The sequence below is a fragment of the Ovis aries genome, chromosome 12 (assembly GCF_016772045.2).
Source record: "Ovis aries strain OAR_USU_Benz2616 breed Rambouillet chromosome 12, ARS-UI_Ramb_v3.0, whole genome shotgun sequence".
NCBI lineage: Eukaryota > Metazoa > Chordata > Mammalia > Artiodactyla > Bovidae > Ovis > Ovis aries.
Genome location: NC_056065.1, coordinates 74684661 through 74701975, shown reverse-complemented (window position 1 = coordinate 74701975; position 17315 = coordinate 74684661). Strand labels below are relative to the sequence as shown.

Below are 17315 nucleotides of genomic sequence, written 5' to 3'. Positions count from 1 at the left end.
GAGGCTGTGGACAGCAAATGCCACTCAGTTTGGAATAACTGAATAAACTGAATATAACTGGAATATTTATGGGACACTTTTCGCTATTCTAGACAAAGAGCCATGTCTGATCAGGAGACTGGGTGGTGAACGTAAGACCGTTCTTGTCCTAAGGGAACTTAGGAACCCACACACACACATATCCAGACCCGGGGCAAGTCGGCTTCTAGCCTGGCCCTGCCGGGACCCATCTGCTCACCAGCCTCCTCTGACCTCATCTCTAAGGGAGGGCGCTGGCCTGGGTGCTCTTCCCGCTCTGACCCTAATGACTGCTAGCGCCGCTAGGGGCGTGCTTACAGTTGGTGGGCGCTGCAGTTGTAGAACTTGAACTCAGTGCTGACGAATATCTTCCCTGTCTCCTTGGATCTCAGCTGCAGCTCTAGCCCAAACCAGTCTGAAAAAAAAAAGGGGGGGAGGAGGAGAAAGTTACAAGCTGGGAGCCCAGTGGAGAGGCTAGGGGGTAAATCATTCAGCCACTCCGGGGCTCCCATGGGGCAGTGATGGTGATGGCAGATGGAGCCTTCCTGAGTCCTCTTCCAAGAGTCCCTTTTGTCCTTCTGATGACCAGCCCATCACTGAGACCCAGACACCCTCTTAGGGAGGAGGTGATGGATCAGATCTTGTAGGGTCCCCTGCCTAGGTTGAATATGTTCAGTTACTGAAAGACTGTCAGAAATATCAGGTCACCAATATAAAAATAAAACTTTTAAAAATACATATATCAGGTCAAAACCTCTAAAAGCCCCCAGTTCTATGGAGAGAACCTACTAAAAACCACTGGCTGAAGCCACCGACGTTCCTTGAAGGGAAGGGAAGTCTGGAAAAACTCTTACGCACACTGTGCAGGCTTAACCCAAATAGGAGACAGGGACCTCCCTCTTCCTGAAATTTCCTTGGGGCATGACAGCTTGCTTTCAAACTTAAATGGATTTACAAGTCAAATTAGAGTCTGGCGTAAGAAGACCTAGTCTGGTAGCTGTCAGTCGGTCTGTGCTGACACTTGCCACCCTGTCTCCTGGGTTCCCTACTCTGGGCCAGCCTGATCAAGCAGCCCCGAGCATCTGACACTCACTGCAGAGGCTTCTTACCCTGATCCAGAGGGATGACAGGCACATCCTTGGGTCCCGGTGAGATGCAGATGACCTGGCTCCCAGATACTTGTCCCTCTACCTCCGTCAGGTTCCCAAAGGCACAGGAGATGCCCACAGACAGATCGGGGGCATCGCTCACAACCAGGCTGAGCTGTGGGCGGAGCAGAGAGACGATACTGTGGGAAGGCCCTGCAGGGCTCAGGGGACCTGAGCTCCAGGCCTGGCCCTGCCGCTGTCTACTTGCTCACTCCTCTCCCTAGACCTCATCTAGGAAGAGGATGTCAGTCCAGGAGACCATCTAGCTTTGACCCAGAGCCATTACCATAGCACTGCAAGGGGTGTTGCAGGGTCAGTGGTCTTTATTATTGACACTACTTTTCAGTCTTGTCCAGAATCATAAAACACTGGCGGGAGAGGAGGGGATGCTAGAGGTGGGGAAGTTCCCAAAACCCATCTCAGCCCGAGCTCGTTTTGACATGAAACCATGCAAACTTGAAAAAAGCCAGTTATGAGTTGAACTCATCACAGACAAGCCTTAGGTTCACAGGAGAACATGTGTCACCTGCCTGCAGGTTTATAAGGAGTTTGCCGTTTGGCTGGCTCCCCACCCTGGCTGTCTTGCAGGGGCTGGCTACCAAGGTGGTGGGCTTCTATTCTCGGTCGGCCTCTGGCTCTTTGCCCCCCGAGTGCTCCCCGAGAGCAGGGCAGTTGCCTCACAAGGCGCTTAGGGGATCAGAGAAAGGCAGGGAGTGGACACCAATGCCCTGGATGATGTCTGCGGTTCCCTAGGCTTCCAGGGAGACAGGCCAGAGGTCTGTAGACTTTTTAAGTTTGAATATCCTCCTCTGAATGGTAAAAATATCACAGACAGTCAGAAGAATGATCGAGAAACCGTTTAATAGCAAAACACCGCTCTGAATTCCGTGCCCTCGGAAGTGGGTTTGTACTAAATGACAATATGATATCTAAGTGGTATTGGAAACCAGAGGAGAGAAACGTGACTCCCAGTGGGGAGTGCCCAAGGGGGTTTGCGGTGACAATACCCCGTGTCCTCCGAGAAGCGAGTCCTGAGGGAGGGAGGTCTCGCTTTGTCTTCCCATGATGCCTGGAGGGCTTTCTCAGCCCCAGTGGCCATCACCTAGCCTTTCCATACATTTGTCTGCTGCGGAACCTCTGCCCCAGTTTCGTTTCCATGGGGCCGAGAGACTTAGGTACAAACGCTGCTGTTTGTTCCCTCAGCTCTATGGGAGCCAAAACCTCCCGGTGCGGATGAATGAACGCAAGTCTTGGGAGGTTCATTAACTAATTAGCATTCGTGAATGCCCATAAAACCTCCAGAAGGAAATAACCGCGCAGGCCCGAGGACGCGGAGTATTTGGGCTTGCACCTCGACAGGTGGTAAAGGACAGCTGTACCTCTTTAATATTCTTTTTCGGCACACCCTGTGAATTAAGCCTCAGTCTCTCTGTGTCTGTCTGTCCGTCTGTCTGTCTGCCTCTCTCTCACATACACATACAAAGGCAACTCCAAGTTCCTGTGAGCGACTGTACCAGGTGGTCCCTTGCAATCTCTATCATACACCACAGAATGGGATGGGATTGCATGATGCTGCAGAGGCTTGTTGCTAAACGCAAAATGTAGATTTACAAACCAGATCAATGGGTGACGGATCTGCAAAGAGCGGGGCGAATGACTGGGTCCTGGGTAACGACAGGCGTTACCATAGTTTTCCTCTAAAATGTCCTGGAGCACGTGGAGTCTGATCCGCTTACACTGCGCTGGAGTTAAAGGAACACACCCACGCCTGTGCACGCGCTGTGCCCCGCCCCCAGGCCCTGCACGGGCTCACTCACCAGCCGGCTGTGCTCAGACACGGAGATGCTGCTGGGGTGCACCTCGAGCCTCACGCACTGGCTGATGCTGGCGGCAAATCGGTTAGGCTCCCAGGCCCGCTGGCACCGGTCCCTGCGGGAGCACCTGCCACAGACACACAGGGGTGAGCGAGGGGCTCTGCGGCTCTGAGGCCCGTGTCCGTCTTCTCAGGGCGAGCTTCACTTCTCCCAGAGGGCTCGGTGACTCCCAGATGGTCTCTACTGCGGTCAAAGACAGGCTAAGGGAGCGTTCCTGGTGGCTCAGTGGGAAAGAATCTGTTAGGGGAAGCACCCCGGCCAGGCACCACAGTCACCACTGGCATGAGCTGTTTTATGACTGGAGGTCCTGGTGAGGAACACGGAACTAAGAAGCCACCACCCACCGGAAGAGTTCAGGAAAGGTCAAAAGGAGACACCACATGTCCGACCCCCTCCCAGAATCCTCCTCACAGGCATCCATCTTGGCTGAACAAGGCCTGCACCACCAGGAAGGACTCTGAGTCAGAATGATGGGCTAAAGACAACCTGGAAACTAATCCCATCACCATAAAACCCGAGACTGCGAGCCACGTAGCAGAGCAGTTCTCTGGGTTCCCTCACCCTCCTGCTCTCTGCCCAGCGGCCTTTCCAATAAAGTATCTTGCTTTATCAACACGTGTATCTCCTTGGACAATTCATTTCTGAGTGTTAGACAAAAGCCCAGTTTCGGGCCCTGGAGGGGGTCCCCCTCCCTGCGACAAATCTGCTTGCCAATACAGGAGACACAGGTTCAACCCCTGATTCGGGAAGATCCCACATGCTGTGGAGCAACTAAGCCTGGGCACCACAACTCCCGGCCTGTGCTCTAGAACCCCGGAGCCGCGACTACTGAAGCCCACACACCCCGGAGCCCGAGCGCGGCAACGAGAGGAGCCACTGCAATGAGATGCCCGAGCGCGGCAACGAGAGAAAAGCCCGCTCCGCACCGAGACACCCGCCCGAGCTCTGCAACGAGAGGAAAGCCCGCTCGGCAACGGAGACCCGGCACAGCCAAAAATAATAAAAAACAAATTAGAAGACTATTTAAAAAGAGGACAGACTAAGAGAAGTGGGATCAACGCCCCTCCTCCCAAAATGAGAGCAGCAGTTTAGACGTAAAGAGTGGCTCTTATAGACAGCATCTTTATGGGAAGCTCTGTGAGTGAGGGAGGGAAGGTTGGGGAACAGAAAAAGTATCAGGCAAAAGGCAAAGAATGTGAACTCTGGAGCAGGGTGCTTGGGTTCTAATCCAGACCTCCAGCCTGCTAGCTGTGGCCCCACTGGGCAAGTTCCTGGACGTCCCCACGTGTCAGCTCCCCCAGCTGTAAAATGCTGGGCCCAGTGATAATACTGTATCTCACAGGGCTGGTATAACTATTAAAAGAATTAGTGTTTGGAAAACGGCCTGTTCTTGGCCCTACTAAGAAAAATATTAATGATGATGGCTATGGATATTATTATTATTCCCCACCAGGGGCATGTAAAACCCTGGATAGGGTCTTAGCTGTGTGGGATAGCGTGTGTGTGACCTTGTGGCTGGATTTCCGGCTCTTTGAAGACAGGGGCCATGTTTTATTCATTGAGATATTCCACCTGTCACATGGTTTATTTTCAATAAATGTTTGTGAAACACAGATGGGGAGGCATGGGCAGGGTTGCCTCTGTCAGGAAGCGTGCGTGGCGGCTTCGTCCCCCATCTTCATCTCTGGTCCTTGGTGCCGCGGGCCACAGCAGCAGGTGGGCACTGTGACCCTGCACGCACGCTCCAGGGCTGGCGCTTCTCCGACCAAAGCGCCCCTCTGGGGACGCGACAAGAGTCCACCACCCAGCGGAGATTCCCACCGAACTCCCCCCGACCCTTCCTTGCCAGGCACATAATGGATCTAAATATGAATGCTGTCAAAGGAAAGAATTATGGAGGTTTAAGTGAATCCTTAAGATAGCTCTAAAGTGAGCTCTTGACTGGAGCCTTTATCTCATTGACTCACTGAAATGGCTCTTTTTTTATCATACTATTTATGGCAACAGCCCCAACAGAGATAAATAGCCTCTGAGACAATAACACACTTGCAAGAGCAAGGCCTACAGAAGAGACAGGAGGGTTTCAGATCCTCTTCGCCCCCCACCCTTGGATCCAGAGGCTCTTGAGCTACCTCCCTCAGCCCTCTGCCTCTGCTCAAATCCAGTGCGTGGTCCTGGCCGCTGGAGGTGGTCCCTCCACTCGGCCCCGTCACCCAGGCAAGGGGACGGCGGGTGGGTGGGCAGTGCCCAAGGGGCTGAAAATGAGACTGGCCAGGAGAAGGGGAAAGTCCGTGTGAAACTGGGGAGAGGCGTGATGTGCACGTGGTGCGAGAGGCAAGCTGAGCTGCTGGAAGGAGCGGTGCATCCCTGGGAGGTGATGAGAGGGGAGGGGCTCAGAGCGCAGAGGAAGCCTGAGACCCTTCCTGAGGTCATTCTAAGTCAGCCCGGCTGACCTGGCCCAGGAGGAGGACGGGTGGTCTGGGAGACTCGGACATCGTGGCCAGATTGGCAGGGAGGAGCAGGGTGGTGGTATGGCTGGACCTGTCCACCGCCCAGTGAGGGGGCCAGGTGACCCAGGCCACTGCGAGGAGCTGGGGGTGGCTGTCGGGTTCCGTGGAGGGAGAAACCCTTGTGAGGAAAGAGAGCCTGCTGGCTGTAGGGCCCGCCTCACTGATGGGAACCTCAATTGTAGCCACCTCTCAATGCTGGAGACCCAGGTTCAATTCCTGGGTCGGGAAGATCCCCTGGAGAAGGAAATGGCACCCCACTCCAGTACTCTTGCCTGGAAAATCCCATGGACCAAGGAGCCTGGTGGGCTATGGTCCATGGGGTCGCAAAGAGTTGGACACTGAGTGACTTCACTTTTCCCTTTCCGGCATTCCTGGGGCCCAGCAGGGGCGGCATCAGTATCTCTGCCGCTTGTCTGACCCACGTGGTGCCACTCTGTCCGGGTTCTGGTGAGGGCATTTCTGGCAAAAACTTTTCTGAGGAGCCCCTTACCTCCGAATCTAAGCAGGGATCCCAGGATGTGTGGGCGCCAATCCAGTCCGGATTTTGCAACTGTGAGGCGCCTGCTTCGCTCCCTCCCTGCACAGCCCTTCCAACACCTGCTGCGGAGGCTGGGAGCCAAGAGTGATTGTGCAGGACCCTGAACTCTGGCCCTCCGCCTCCGCCCCCACCCTAAACCGGCACTTCTCGTGGGGGTGCTCTGCTGGCTGGCATGGAGCCCTGGAGTTTCCGAGGCCCCTGGGGAGCAGAATTCCTAGCCAGCCACCTCCCCCTCTGCCTTTGGAGTTTCTTCCCTCTGCTCTCCCTCTGGGGCTTTTGGAGTTAGGAAGCTTAAGTGCGATTTTGCATTTCTATTGGGCTGGTATTCAGTGGCAGGGGGGTGTATCTGAATAGAGATGTGAGGCCAGCTGGAGTGAGAGGTAGGCTTCTTGGAATCAGGGACTGATGAGGCCAGAAGGGTCCTCCCAAGGGTTCCAAGTCCATGATCATCATTTTGACTTGTGTAGCTTATCCTGAGATTCCTTACTGCCAAAGCATTTATTTAGCATTTAATCCTCACGGTTCACCTGCGAGGTAGGCATTATCCCTTTTTAGCGATGGGGAAAAGGAGGCCCAGGGTTGTCAGTGGACCATGCCGGGTCACACGGCCGTTCACTGGAGTCCAAACTCCAGGAAGGAGGTGCCTTGTTCAGGCTACAATCTAGAGACGCTTTAACTTCCCTTGCAAGCTCTTCCAGCACCACTAGCCTTCCCCGTAGCAAAGGTACAGACTTCAGAGCAGCTGGCCAGAGATGGAGGGAGTAGGGGTCGGGTTTTGGAGGTGAGACCACAGAGGCACCGCCCTTGCAAAGAAGGCACTCATGGCCTCTCTTCTTCTTTGCTTTCAGCACTCCAACCACGATCAGAATTACTGCTCAGCAGAGGGAAATTCCTCTCTCCCTGCAAACTGAGGTCACATCCCTCATCAACATTTCCAGGAAAGTACCTGGTCTTCTGCATTCCAGGTTTTTTTTTTTTTTTTTTTCCCAGACTGTGCCAAACTTACATGTTGTGCAGGGCACACCAGCCACAGTGAGGGTCCCCCGAGCTCAGGCACTCCCCGCAAGTCGTGTACTGCTCACAGGATTCCACAGGGACCCTGGTGATCTGGCCGAGAGAAAAGATAGCAGGTTAGATCAGGGAGTGATGCCTCTAGATGGTGTGTTCAGACTCAATTATACCTAACCACTGTAGCTCAAATGGGAAAGAATCTGCCTGCGATGCAGGAGGCTAGAGTTCCATCCCTGGGTTGGGAAGATCCTCTGGAGCAGGGATAGGCTACCCACTCCAGTATTCTTGCCTGGAGACTTCCATGGACAGAGCAGCTTGGCGGGCTACAGTTCATGGGGTCGCAAAGAGTCGGACACGACTGAGCGACTCACACACACGTGCGTGTGCACGCTGGCACTGCCACCACCCCTAGAGAGGAGACAACAGGGCTGAATCGGTCCTTCAGTGTTCTCATCTGTTTCCCCTGCACGGGGCAGGCACAGCTAACAGCCCCCAGGCTTCTGGCCTTCCCCAGGGGTGGAAGCAAGCCCCCCAGCCTCTCTCTGCCTGCACTAAAGTCCTCAGGAGGGCTGGGCCTGCTCCAGGAAGACGCTAGAAATGGTTAACTCTGCTGAAAGGCCATTGAGTGCCACCAACTAGCCTCTGAAGAGCTTTCAGCTGGGCTCGGGCTGAGACATCCTGCCTGCAAAGAAAGCACTGATAAATAAAGAGAGAAGGAGAAACTTTCCCTATCAAATAGTATTCACCGAGTGGCACCGTCTTTTTACCGCCAACCAGACGCACCACCTGGATCCAATTAGCCTATTCTCTGATGTCTGTATTCAGTTTTCCCTAGTAAATCTCCCGTCCTTTGAAAAGTCTGGCTAAATGGGAACAGAGATGAGCTGCCTGTCTGATGCCGTCTTGCTGGGGAAAGGGGAGTGTGTAGCTCAAGCCCGTGACCTGCCCCCCTACTAGAGCAGGCAGCCTTCCCTTCCTGGCTTCTGGGTGAGGCCGTGCTGGGACAGAAACCAGGCCTGTGTGCTCATTACTCACCCTTACCTGCCCAGCGGGTGTTAACATTAAGGCCAGGCAAAGGGTCAGAAGATTGAAGTCTTGCATTCGGTCTGTCCTAGGTATCTGTCGATGGCTGAGCCCGCAGGCAGCTGGGCTGCAAAAACATTTGCTAGGCTGGGAATGGGATCTCATTTGTCAGGGCAGAGAGGTTCCCCACCTACTGGACGTGTGAAGTCAAGCGGAAACACAACCTGTGGTCCAGCAGCCCAGTGTTCCACCTCTGGCAGGGGGATGAAGGGTCTGATGGAGACGCCTTCACAGCATCCTCCCAAGAGGCTCGGGATGGAGTCTAACACGGCTCACCCAGCAACCATTTATCAGATGTCACTGCGTCAAGGCTCCAGTGCTGTGTGCTAGAGAAACTGCAGCGAACCGGACACAGATTTGCACCCCCGCAGAGCACGCAGCCCGCGGGACTTGGTAATTACAAACCGAGCCCTACTCTACATTGTGGCGAACATCCATCGCAAGCAATGGTTATATGCCCCGGGGGCCTTGGCAGCTTAAAGGAGGGGCCACTCAGCACAATCTGTCTGGAAAACGGACCAGCAGCTGAGTATGGGTGAGTCAGGGTAAGAGCGGGCCTACTACAGATGACTGGAAGGGCCTTCCTAGCTGAGAGATTACCACGGGCAAAAGTAATCATGGCTGTTGATACATGCAAACTCAGTCCTGTCAGACTCTTTCAAGACCCTGTGGACTGTAGCCCATCAGGTTCCGCTGTCCGTGGAATTTTCCAGGCAAGAATACTGGAGTGGGTTGCCATTTCCTTCTTCACAGGATCTTCCGACCCAGGGATCAAACCTTCATCTCTTGGTCTCCGGCACTGGCAGGCAGATTCTTTACCACTGCCTCACCTGGGAATCATGGCTCAGTTCAGCTTAACTCAAGTGGCATGCACACTGGATGCGACGAGCTGCGAGATGAGGCTGGCGTACGTAACCAGGGGTCAGACTGTGAAAGGTTTTGGGTACCAACCCCAGAAACCTTCCTTCTCTCTAGTGGGTGCCCTCCCCCCACCGACTCATTTGCCCCACATCTTAACACTTAACATTCTGAATTACAAAGCTTTTCCCTCTGAGTGACATGATCAGCTTTAAGCATTCCTGAGTTGCCTTTAATAATAAAATAAATGAGATGCAGAAAGCATAAGTGTAAAATCTGGAAATTTAGTTTAAAAAAGCAGATATTCTAAGTGGAGGTTGGAGGACAGCTGGTTTGAAATAGCTCATGCATGACAGATGTGTGGGTTTGAGTGGACTCTCAACTCGGAGGTCCAATCGGACCTGACAGGGTGATGGCACGGCTCTGGGGGCTAACTGGGTCATAGGCTGCGTTAATGGATGTGGTGTCGGGACAGAGGTGCCCCACCCTGGGGAGTTTCCAGTTCAGGGCTGGGCAGCCTGCCCCTGCAGACATGCAGCCCCACCAGACAGACTTCCCAGAAGGGTGGTCACGATGGAACGGGACCCAGCACTGGCATCTGAGGTGCAGCTTGAGAGACCTGGATGTTTCTTTAGCTCAGAGAAGGTGAATCTCAAGGGGGAGCACAAAAGTGGTTTGCCGTGGTTTGAAGGGCAGCGCTGTGACGGAGATGAGACCCAGGGGTAAAGAGATCCAGGAAAGCCCAACAGAAGAACGTCAAGGCTGTCCAATAATGCAGCAGACCAGGGTTCCAGCAGGGACTCCCGTCCGTGGGAGGCATGAGCTGAGTCAAGGGGACGTGTCTGGGAGGCTTCGGAAGGTATACTTCTGACCCAGAGGAAGGCCACCTGAGTCCTTCCAGCTCTGACTTTCAGGATGCTCCTAACTCCTCCCTGCGACTGCTGAATGATGTGGATGGTTCAAAGGTAATCTCCAGGCATACCACTGGCCCCTGACAGCACCCTGCCTTAAGGAGCCCCCGTTGACCCCTGACTCATGGCCTACGATCCCTGCTAGAAGCACCTTTCCGGCATGTGACTGCCAGATGCTCTCCCCGCGGCCCTTCCCCGCGCCTGGGGGCCCTCAGCCCTTCAGGGTATCTGTGACCCCAGTCGTCCAGGGGGGCTTCCGCTAGTGCCCTCCCCCTCCCAACCTGCCCTCGGAGGCCCGAGAGCCGCGGTCCAGTGCCCGGCTCCCTTTCCTGGGTTTCAGGCTCCGTGTGAGTGATGTCTGCATCTGGCTGGAAATTAAAACAACTGTCTGCATTGCATTCGGCCCGTCTGTCAAAACACAGCCCTGCTCTCAGCAGCTGGGGAACGGGGCCCTGAATGGGAGCAGTGTCTCCGGCAACAAAGCCCACTTTCACGCCAAGTGCCGCGGAGATAGTGAGAAGCCTGTTCTTCTCCAAACACGAAACCAACTGCACAGCTATTTCCCTGTTTCCTGGGCCCTCCTGGTGGGAATTTTTTTTTTTTTTTTTAAAATACACAGAGTTGAAGAGCAAAGTGAAACAGGAAACTTTTATGGGAGTGGGGGGTCCTAAAACTTGAATTTATTCTCTTCTCGGAGATCTGACAGCCATATACAAACCAGAGGAGAGAAACGTCACAGGGGAGTGGAGGGCGGCGCTCAGAGTCAGGTGTTTCCACGGCTGCTCTGTCTTTCCTATAATCATGTGCTTCCATATTCATTCATCAACTTGTAGGCATTGATCACATCATACAGAAAGGCCAGTGCTGGGCACTTTAGGGCAATAAAATCAACAGTAGCATTAAGACACAGCCATCACCTTCAAGTTGCAAGCAGCCGAGCAATAAAAACAAGAAAAGTGATGTGTGTTCTTAGGTATCAAAAGAGGGCTGAGGGAATTCGGAGCAAAGAAAAGACTACTTCTACGTCGATGCCATCCAGCACGTGGGCCAGTGTGGCTGCCAGCATCTGGAAGGGGCTAGTTCGAATTGAGACACGCTCTAAAGACAACCGGACATAGATGACCCAGCATGGGAAACCGGGATGGAAAACAGCACGTTACTAACTCTTATTGACTAGTGCTGAGAAAATTTAGTAAATCTGGGGTTAAATAAAACCTAACGATTGATTTCAGCTGCCTCTTCTTACTTTTTAAAATATGGTTGCTAGAAAACTTAGAAGGACACACGCTGCTGGGTGCCTGGCGTTTTGTTCTCGTGGGGGGAGCGTGGCTCTAGACAGGCATCCCAAGGAGGCTTTGTGAGGGGTGTGGCCTGGGTCTGGGTCTTCAAGGTGAAGATCCAAATGAAGAGCATGCCGGCTGGAAGGAACCGCATGAGCAAACAGGAAAGCTGAGCTTGAGGGTCAAGAGTGATGAGAATATAGAATTCGGGGAGCAGGTCTGGGTTGACTCGGGAAGGACAGAGAAGTCCACACAGCTGGAACACACAGTGTAAGCTCTCCAGCTCATCACTTCTTGGCCAAAAGAGTGTCCTCTGTGAAGAGGCATCCTGGATCCTCAAACCAACACCCTTGGCATGACCCGTGAGCTTAAGAGACATCAGAATCCAGAGTCCAACTGAGTCAGAAATTCTGGCATGAGGCAGGGCCTGAGAAATGGTTCCAACAAGCTCTCCAGCTAGTTTTTTTTATGAGAACCACTGGTAAACGTGACCTCACATCCTGGGAAATCTTTCTAAATGTCAGGCTCTGCCCGGGGCCACGAAGAAATAGAATCGAACTCTGCCTCGGGGCCGAAGAAGGAGCTAGACTGCTTCTCGGGGAGGAGAGCTGGGGGCTGGTGTGGGGACCGCTCCACGGCCCAGGAGGAATTGATTCCAGTATCTCTGAGTCTATGGAGGACCTGAAGGAACCGAATTCAAACTCCTGGGGTCAGGGGCCACTCAGCTGGCACCAAGCAGGCGACAGGTGGGCACTTGCTCTGGGGCCTGGGGGAGGATGGGCTGGGGGTGCGCGCTGTCTCGGGGAAGCTCTAGAACGAAAGGAAGCTAGTCCTGGAAAGCGTCCACCGCGTCAGGCGGGGCTTTGTCAGGCTGACTCAGGGTCTAATGGGACACTCGATGACGACACTTTAATTAGTGTTTGTTTATTATGATTGTGCTTTCATTATGCCGGAGGCTCCCCCGCCCCCCACCCTGAGTGCAGGGATCCGGGTGGCTGGGTGGGCACACGGGTGCGGCGGTGAGGACAACCCTCCCCTGCCGCCTCCACCGCCTTCTCCCCTGGACCACGGGGTCACGCCACACTGGAGTCCACCCACTGCTCACTCGGCATTCATCTCCACTTGATCTTAGGCCTCGTAATTATGCCTCTAATGAATATAACTGCCCTATTAAGTCATTTACTTAAGAAACCCTCTTCATTAAAGGTGACTCATACTGTGTTCTTGGCTTCTCCAGCTCCGGGGCCCCAGTCTCCAGGGCCTCCCCTTGGCCTGAGTCCCAGGGGCTCATGTGACAAGGGTGGGGCTCGGCAGGGCGCAGAGTTTGGAGTGGCCCCTGCTCCCCACCTGCCCCCCTCTTGGGGCACGGGGTGAGGGGTCTGGCTCAACAAGGGGTGTGAGAGCAGATGATCGTCGGCTTTGGGGACAAGTCACCAAGGGAAGGGCTAGAAGCCGCCTCCTTCCTGAAGGTCTCGAAGGACATGGCACACCCGCAGGGCTAGGACCATCCGGGAAGTCCCTGGAGACCTCTGTGACCCTGGTGGTTACCATCAGCCTGGACAGTTACTCCGTCAGGTGCCAAGCCGTCCCTCTTCAGAGAAGAGCTCCCCAACAGCAGAATCGAGGGGAAAGAGAATCAAGCCCGCGTCTCTGCCACGCTGTATGGACACCTAGAAGGAGCTACCGGGTTCTGAGAATCCGGGGGTGTCTACGGGAGAGGCACCTGAGTCGGAAGGAGACCAACGTAGAGATTCTGACTGCGGGCTGGGCCTGGGTCCCCTGTGACCCTTCAGTATTTACAAAGCATTTATATGGTGGGCTTCCTTGGTGGCTCAGAAGGTAAAGAATCTGCCTGCAATGTGGGAAACCTGAGTTCGATCCCTGGGTTGGGAAGATCCCTGGAGAAGGCCATGGCAACCCACTCCAGTAACTTTGCCTGGAGAATCCCAAGGATAGAGGAGCCTGGTGGGTGGGGTCATAAAGAGCTGGACACGACTAAGCAACAACACACACAAAGCCCTGCACTGGGCTTCCCAGGTGGCAAAGAACCTGCCTGCCAAAGAGGAGACATGAGAGACCAGGGCTCGATCCCTGGGTCGGCAAGATCCCCTGGAGGAGGGCATGGCAACCCACTCCAGTAACCTTGCCTGGAGAATCCCCAGGGACAGAGACTTGCGAGCTAGAGTCCACAGGACCGCAAAGAGTCGGGCTCGGCTTAGCATGCAAGCTCTCCATTGGGCATCAGGCCACACTCTCTGCTCTCTGGAGCCCATGGTTTGGTCGAGGACAAAACCAAGGAAACTGGATCATCTTAACATGGTAGAACAGATGCACGACGGAGGGACATGGGGGACATCAAGCAAGGGACAGCTGTGACTCAGAGGACAAAGTGCAGAGGCTGTCCTCGGGGGCCTTCCACGTGGGCAGTTGGCTCCAGAGCGGGCAGGAGCCCTTGGCAATTGGGCAAGAGAGAGACGGAGAGAGGGAGGAATAAGGGAAAGCCGTTCCCCAGGCCGCAGGGGCCCTGGGGACTGAGTGTTTCACCCCCTGCTTCCCCGGAACCTGTGCCCCGCCCCCCCCCCCGCCCCCAGCCAGATGTCCCCACCTGTCCCCACACATGTCTCCTGCCTCCTGCCGCAAGCAGAGAAACAGCGGCCTTCTCAGTGGCTGAGAGCCAAGTGACGGGACTAGGAGGGCACACACACAGCCTGTGTGGAAGCATGCAGTTGGCCTGAGCCACAGCCTCGGGGTCCCCGGGGCCCCCTGGCAAAGCGCACAGCAGCTGAGGCACAGCCGGCTCCCGGAGCTGCCCTCCCATCTCTCGTCCCTTCTCCTGATGGGCCCTCCCCACCAGCCCACCCTCTCTTCCCTTGGAGCCTCTAGGGTCTCAGACCTCCTTTTTGCTCTTTTTCCCAAACCAGATATGTTTTTTCAAGAAGCAACCTGATGCTCATCTACGGTCACAGGCCGAGGGCAGGCTGAAGGGAGGCCCTGCCAGGGCTGGTGTGCGGGCTGGGCTCCGCGGCGCCATCACAGCCAGGCCGGGAGAGGGTGTGAGCACGCTCTGCATGCTTATCTCGTTCGCTGTGCTCAGCTCCTGCAGGCAGAGAGGCTGCGGATTGTTAGGTAGAGGGAGATCCATTTGCTCCACCAGGAAATAGAGGCGCCCAAGGTGGCTCAGATGGTGAAGAATCTGCCTTCACCATGGTGGAGACCCAGGTTCGTTCCCTGGGTCGGGAAGATCCCCTGGAGAAGGAAATGGCAACCCATTCTAGTATGCTTCCCAGGAGAATTCCATGGATGGAGCCTGGCAGCTTACAGTCCATGGGGTTGCAAAGAATTGGATATATCTGAGTGACTAATACACACGAAGGGTTGGCTGAAACCCTGGGGCCCGTCCCAGGGAGTGGAGAAGGTCAGCTGGAGGGGAGGGGGTCCTCCGTGGCCTTAGTGGTGACATGCCATTAGGGATCTTTTGGAGAAAAAGAGGGACAGGAGGCTCAGGCGTCAGTCCGGAGGCCGAGGTCAGAGCAGGATTCAAAAGGTGGGAAGCAACCAGAGGGCAGGCTGGGCTTTCATCTTTCTGACTCCACTGCTCTTAGGAGCTGGCCTGCGCCTGGCAGTTGTTACTGGCTGGCACGGATGGGCAGGGAGGAGTCTCTCCTCACAGGCTTAGCCAAATCTTGTCAGCCCCGTGGGGAACAAGTACAGCCGGCCTGACAGCTTAGGGCTCTGCCTTCCCTGTACGCCCGATGGGGCCAGAGTTCAGGGTTCTCACAGGAAGAGAAACACGGGCACAGACTTTCAGGGAGGCCTCGTCCAGCCCCCAGCCCTGGCCACAGTCTCTCAGGCACCCAAGCCAAAGCGGACCCTCCAGGGACAGGCCAGCCTTCCCAGGCTCCAAACACACCTCGTACAGTAAATAGCCCTTTGGCTCCGCAAGACTTCATGGAATAATACCCTTGTGCGCTCTCCCACGCTTTACAGGCAGAGCTGATTGTCAACTGGATGCCTGAAGCAGCATTTTAACCTCGTTCTCCTCTGCCAGGTGTGGCTGGGGGCAGCCGTGAGACCCCCTCTTTGGGTCTGAAGGGGACCGAGGCCTCCGCTGAGGGTGCCCCGGGCCCACGCCACCTTCCCCTGAGCGGGCAGTTGGCTGAGCTTTGTCCAAGGAGGGGGAGGAGGCGGCCGTTCACCTGCGCCTGCTGCACTGTGTCCTCTGTCCCCTCTCCTGAGGCTCACACCAGCCTCGCAGGGGAGGGAAGAGACCCACCTTGCCTGTTACAAAGCTGCTGCTGCTGCTGCTGCGTCGGGTCAGCCGTGTCCGACTCTGTGCGATTCCATGGACAGCAGCCCACCTGGCTCCCCCGTCCCTGGGATTCTCCAGGCAAGAACACTGGAGTGGGCTGCCATTTCCTTCTCCAATGCATGAAAGTGAAAAGTGAAAGGGAAGTCGCTCAGCCGTGTCCGACTCTGCGACCCCATGGACGGCAGCCCACCAGGCTCCCCCGTCCCGGGGTTCTCCAGGCAGGAACAGCGGAGCGGGTTTGCCTGAGTCTTGGGTTCAATCACCTGCCCTAGTTGCATGCCTTGCAGGTGGCGGACACGGCACTGGAGTCCGGGTGTGCCCGACTGCCAGGTGGGGGTGGTGAGGGGGGTGCGGCGGCATCAGGCAGGGAAGGCCCCTCGCCTGAGGCTGCCCCAAGGGCTGAGGGCTGTCAATCAGGATCACCTTTCTTCCTTCTGGACACGGGGGCCGGCCCTGTACTGACACTTCCCCTCTTGACTGTTGCTGGCCGTGCACTTGGCTTTCTCTGTTTGCTGATGGAGAGTCAGCGGGTGGATCTGGAGCCAGACGATACAGGGGCTGATGTGAGAGGGTGAAGAGGGGGAAAGGCTGGTGGGGCTGAGGATGCCCTGCGGGATATCTTAAAAACCTGCCAGGACCAGAGCAGTGGAAATGAGGGCCCACACCCCCTACCCTGAGCCACGAGCCCTCAGCCAGTCCCGCCTGGAGGCTGAAGTGGCAGGGGCTTCCTATCCTGGCCTTGCTAGTCATTTGCAGTGAGACCTCGGCAAAGCGGCTTAACCTCTTCAAGCCTCCCTCCCTTACTTTTAAAACGGAGCCCACCATACCCATCTCACTTCATCCTGCCTGCTCATCAGGGAGCAGAGCCCTTCTGAGCTCCTATTTTCAGCTCCAGCCTTTCCAACGAATCAACTTCCCAGTAATTAATGTGAAGAAGTCATTATTTATTGTTTGTTCCCAGGGTTAGGTCCAGTTCTTTAAAAATTAATAGTGATGTGTGAGAGCCCCTTAAATCCTCATAAAGTAAACACCAATCCAGCCCCCTGCCCATCCTCTGAGCTGCCAAAGTCACGTGACTAATAGCATCAAGAAGGAGGTGTGAACCTCCCAGGAAGCCAGCTGGAGTTTCTGGACCCTGCGATTGCCACCAAAGCAACATGCAACCTTCTGACCAGAAGCTGACCCTGGGGCTGTCTCGTAAGAACTCCTGACTATCTGGACCCCCGAGGGTGGAGTGAAGTTCAAAGAGAAAAATCTATTTTTAATGACTGGGGGGAGAAGAGTGGAGTGGCTGAGTAGTTTGGAATAATTAAAGCTATCTATCACTGTGAGAATGGGAGCCAAAGTTGGTTGAACTTTTCAATGATATATTTTTTTCCCCTTCTCATTCATAAAACCCGGCAGAGGGTCATGTAGGAGTCAAAGGGGAAAGGATGATGGGGAAAGCAAATTCTGGCCCCAAACAGTAGAATTCATGCTATCGATGAACACTTGGGTAAGGATGGCCCCTCCTGAATCCTTTTGGTAGAGGCCGTATTTACTTTGTCCTGGTTAAGTGGGGCTTTGAAGGAGATAGTCTTCAGTTTCAAATCCAGCTGCTATGATGATCAGTGAATAAATGGTCCTCATTGACCTCCCTCAGTTTCCTCCTCTGTAACAATGCTGACAATAACGATATTAACTTTGCAAGGTTGTTTGGAGGTTTGAGTGACATTTGTACATGGAGAGCCTTGCACACAGTTGGTGCTTAATAGCGGTAGTTACTGTGCTATCTC

General features: G+C 54.8%; 1 protein-coding gene across 2 annotated transcripts in view; it reads right to left on the bottom strand.

Annotated features, from left to right (window-relative positions):
* Nucleotides 1–17315, bottom strand: part of PLXNA2 (plexin A2) — a 227047-nt gene that overhangs the window by 75646 nt on the left and 134086 nt on the right. For both annotated transcript variants that reach the window (XM_027975987.2, XM_042229271.2), the window contains exons 5-8: nucleotides 7095–7195; nucleotides 2984–3107; nucleotides 1128–1281; nucleotides 337–433 (exon numbers count right to left, since the gene is read on the bottom strand). In XM_027975987.2, the coding sequence (XP_027831788.2) occupies nucleotides 337–433; nucleotides 1128–1281; nucleotides 2984–3107; nucleotides 7095–7195 (476 nt within the window). The remainder of the gene's footprint in view (nucleotides 1–336; nucleotides 434–1127; nucleotides 1282–2983; nucleotides 3108–7094; nucleotides 7196–17315) is intronic.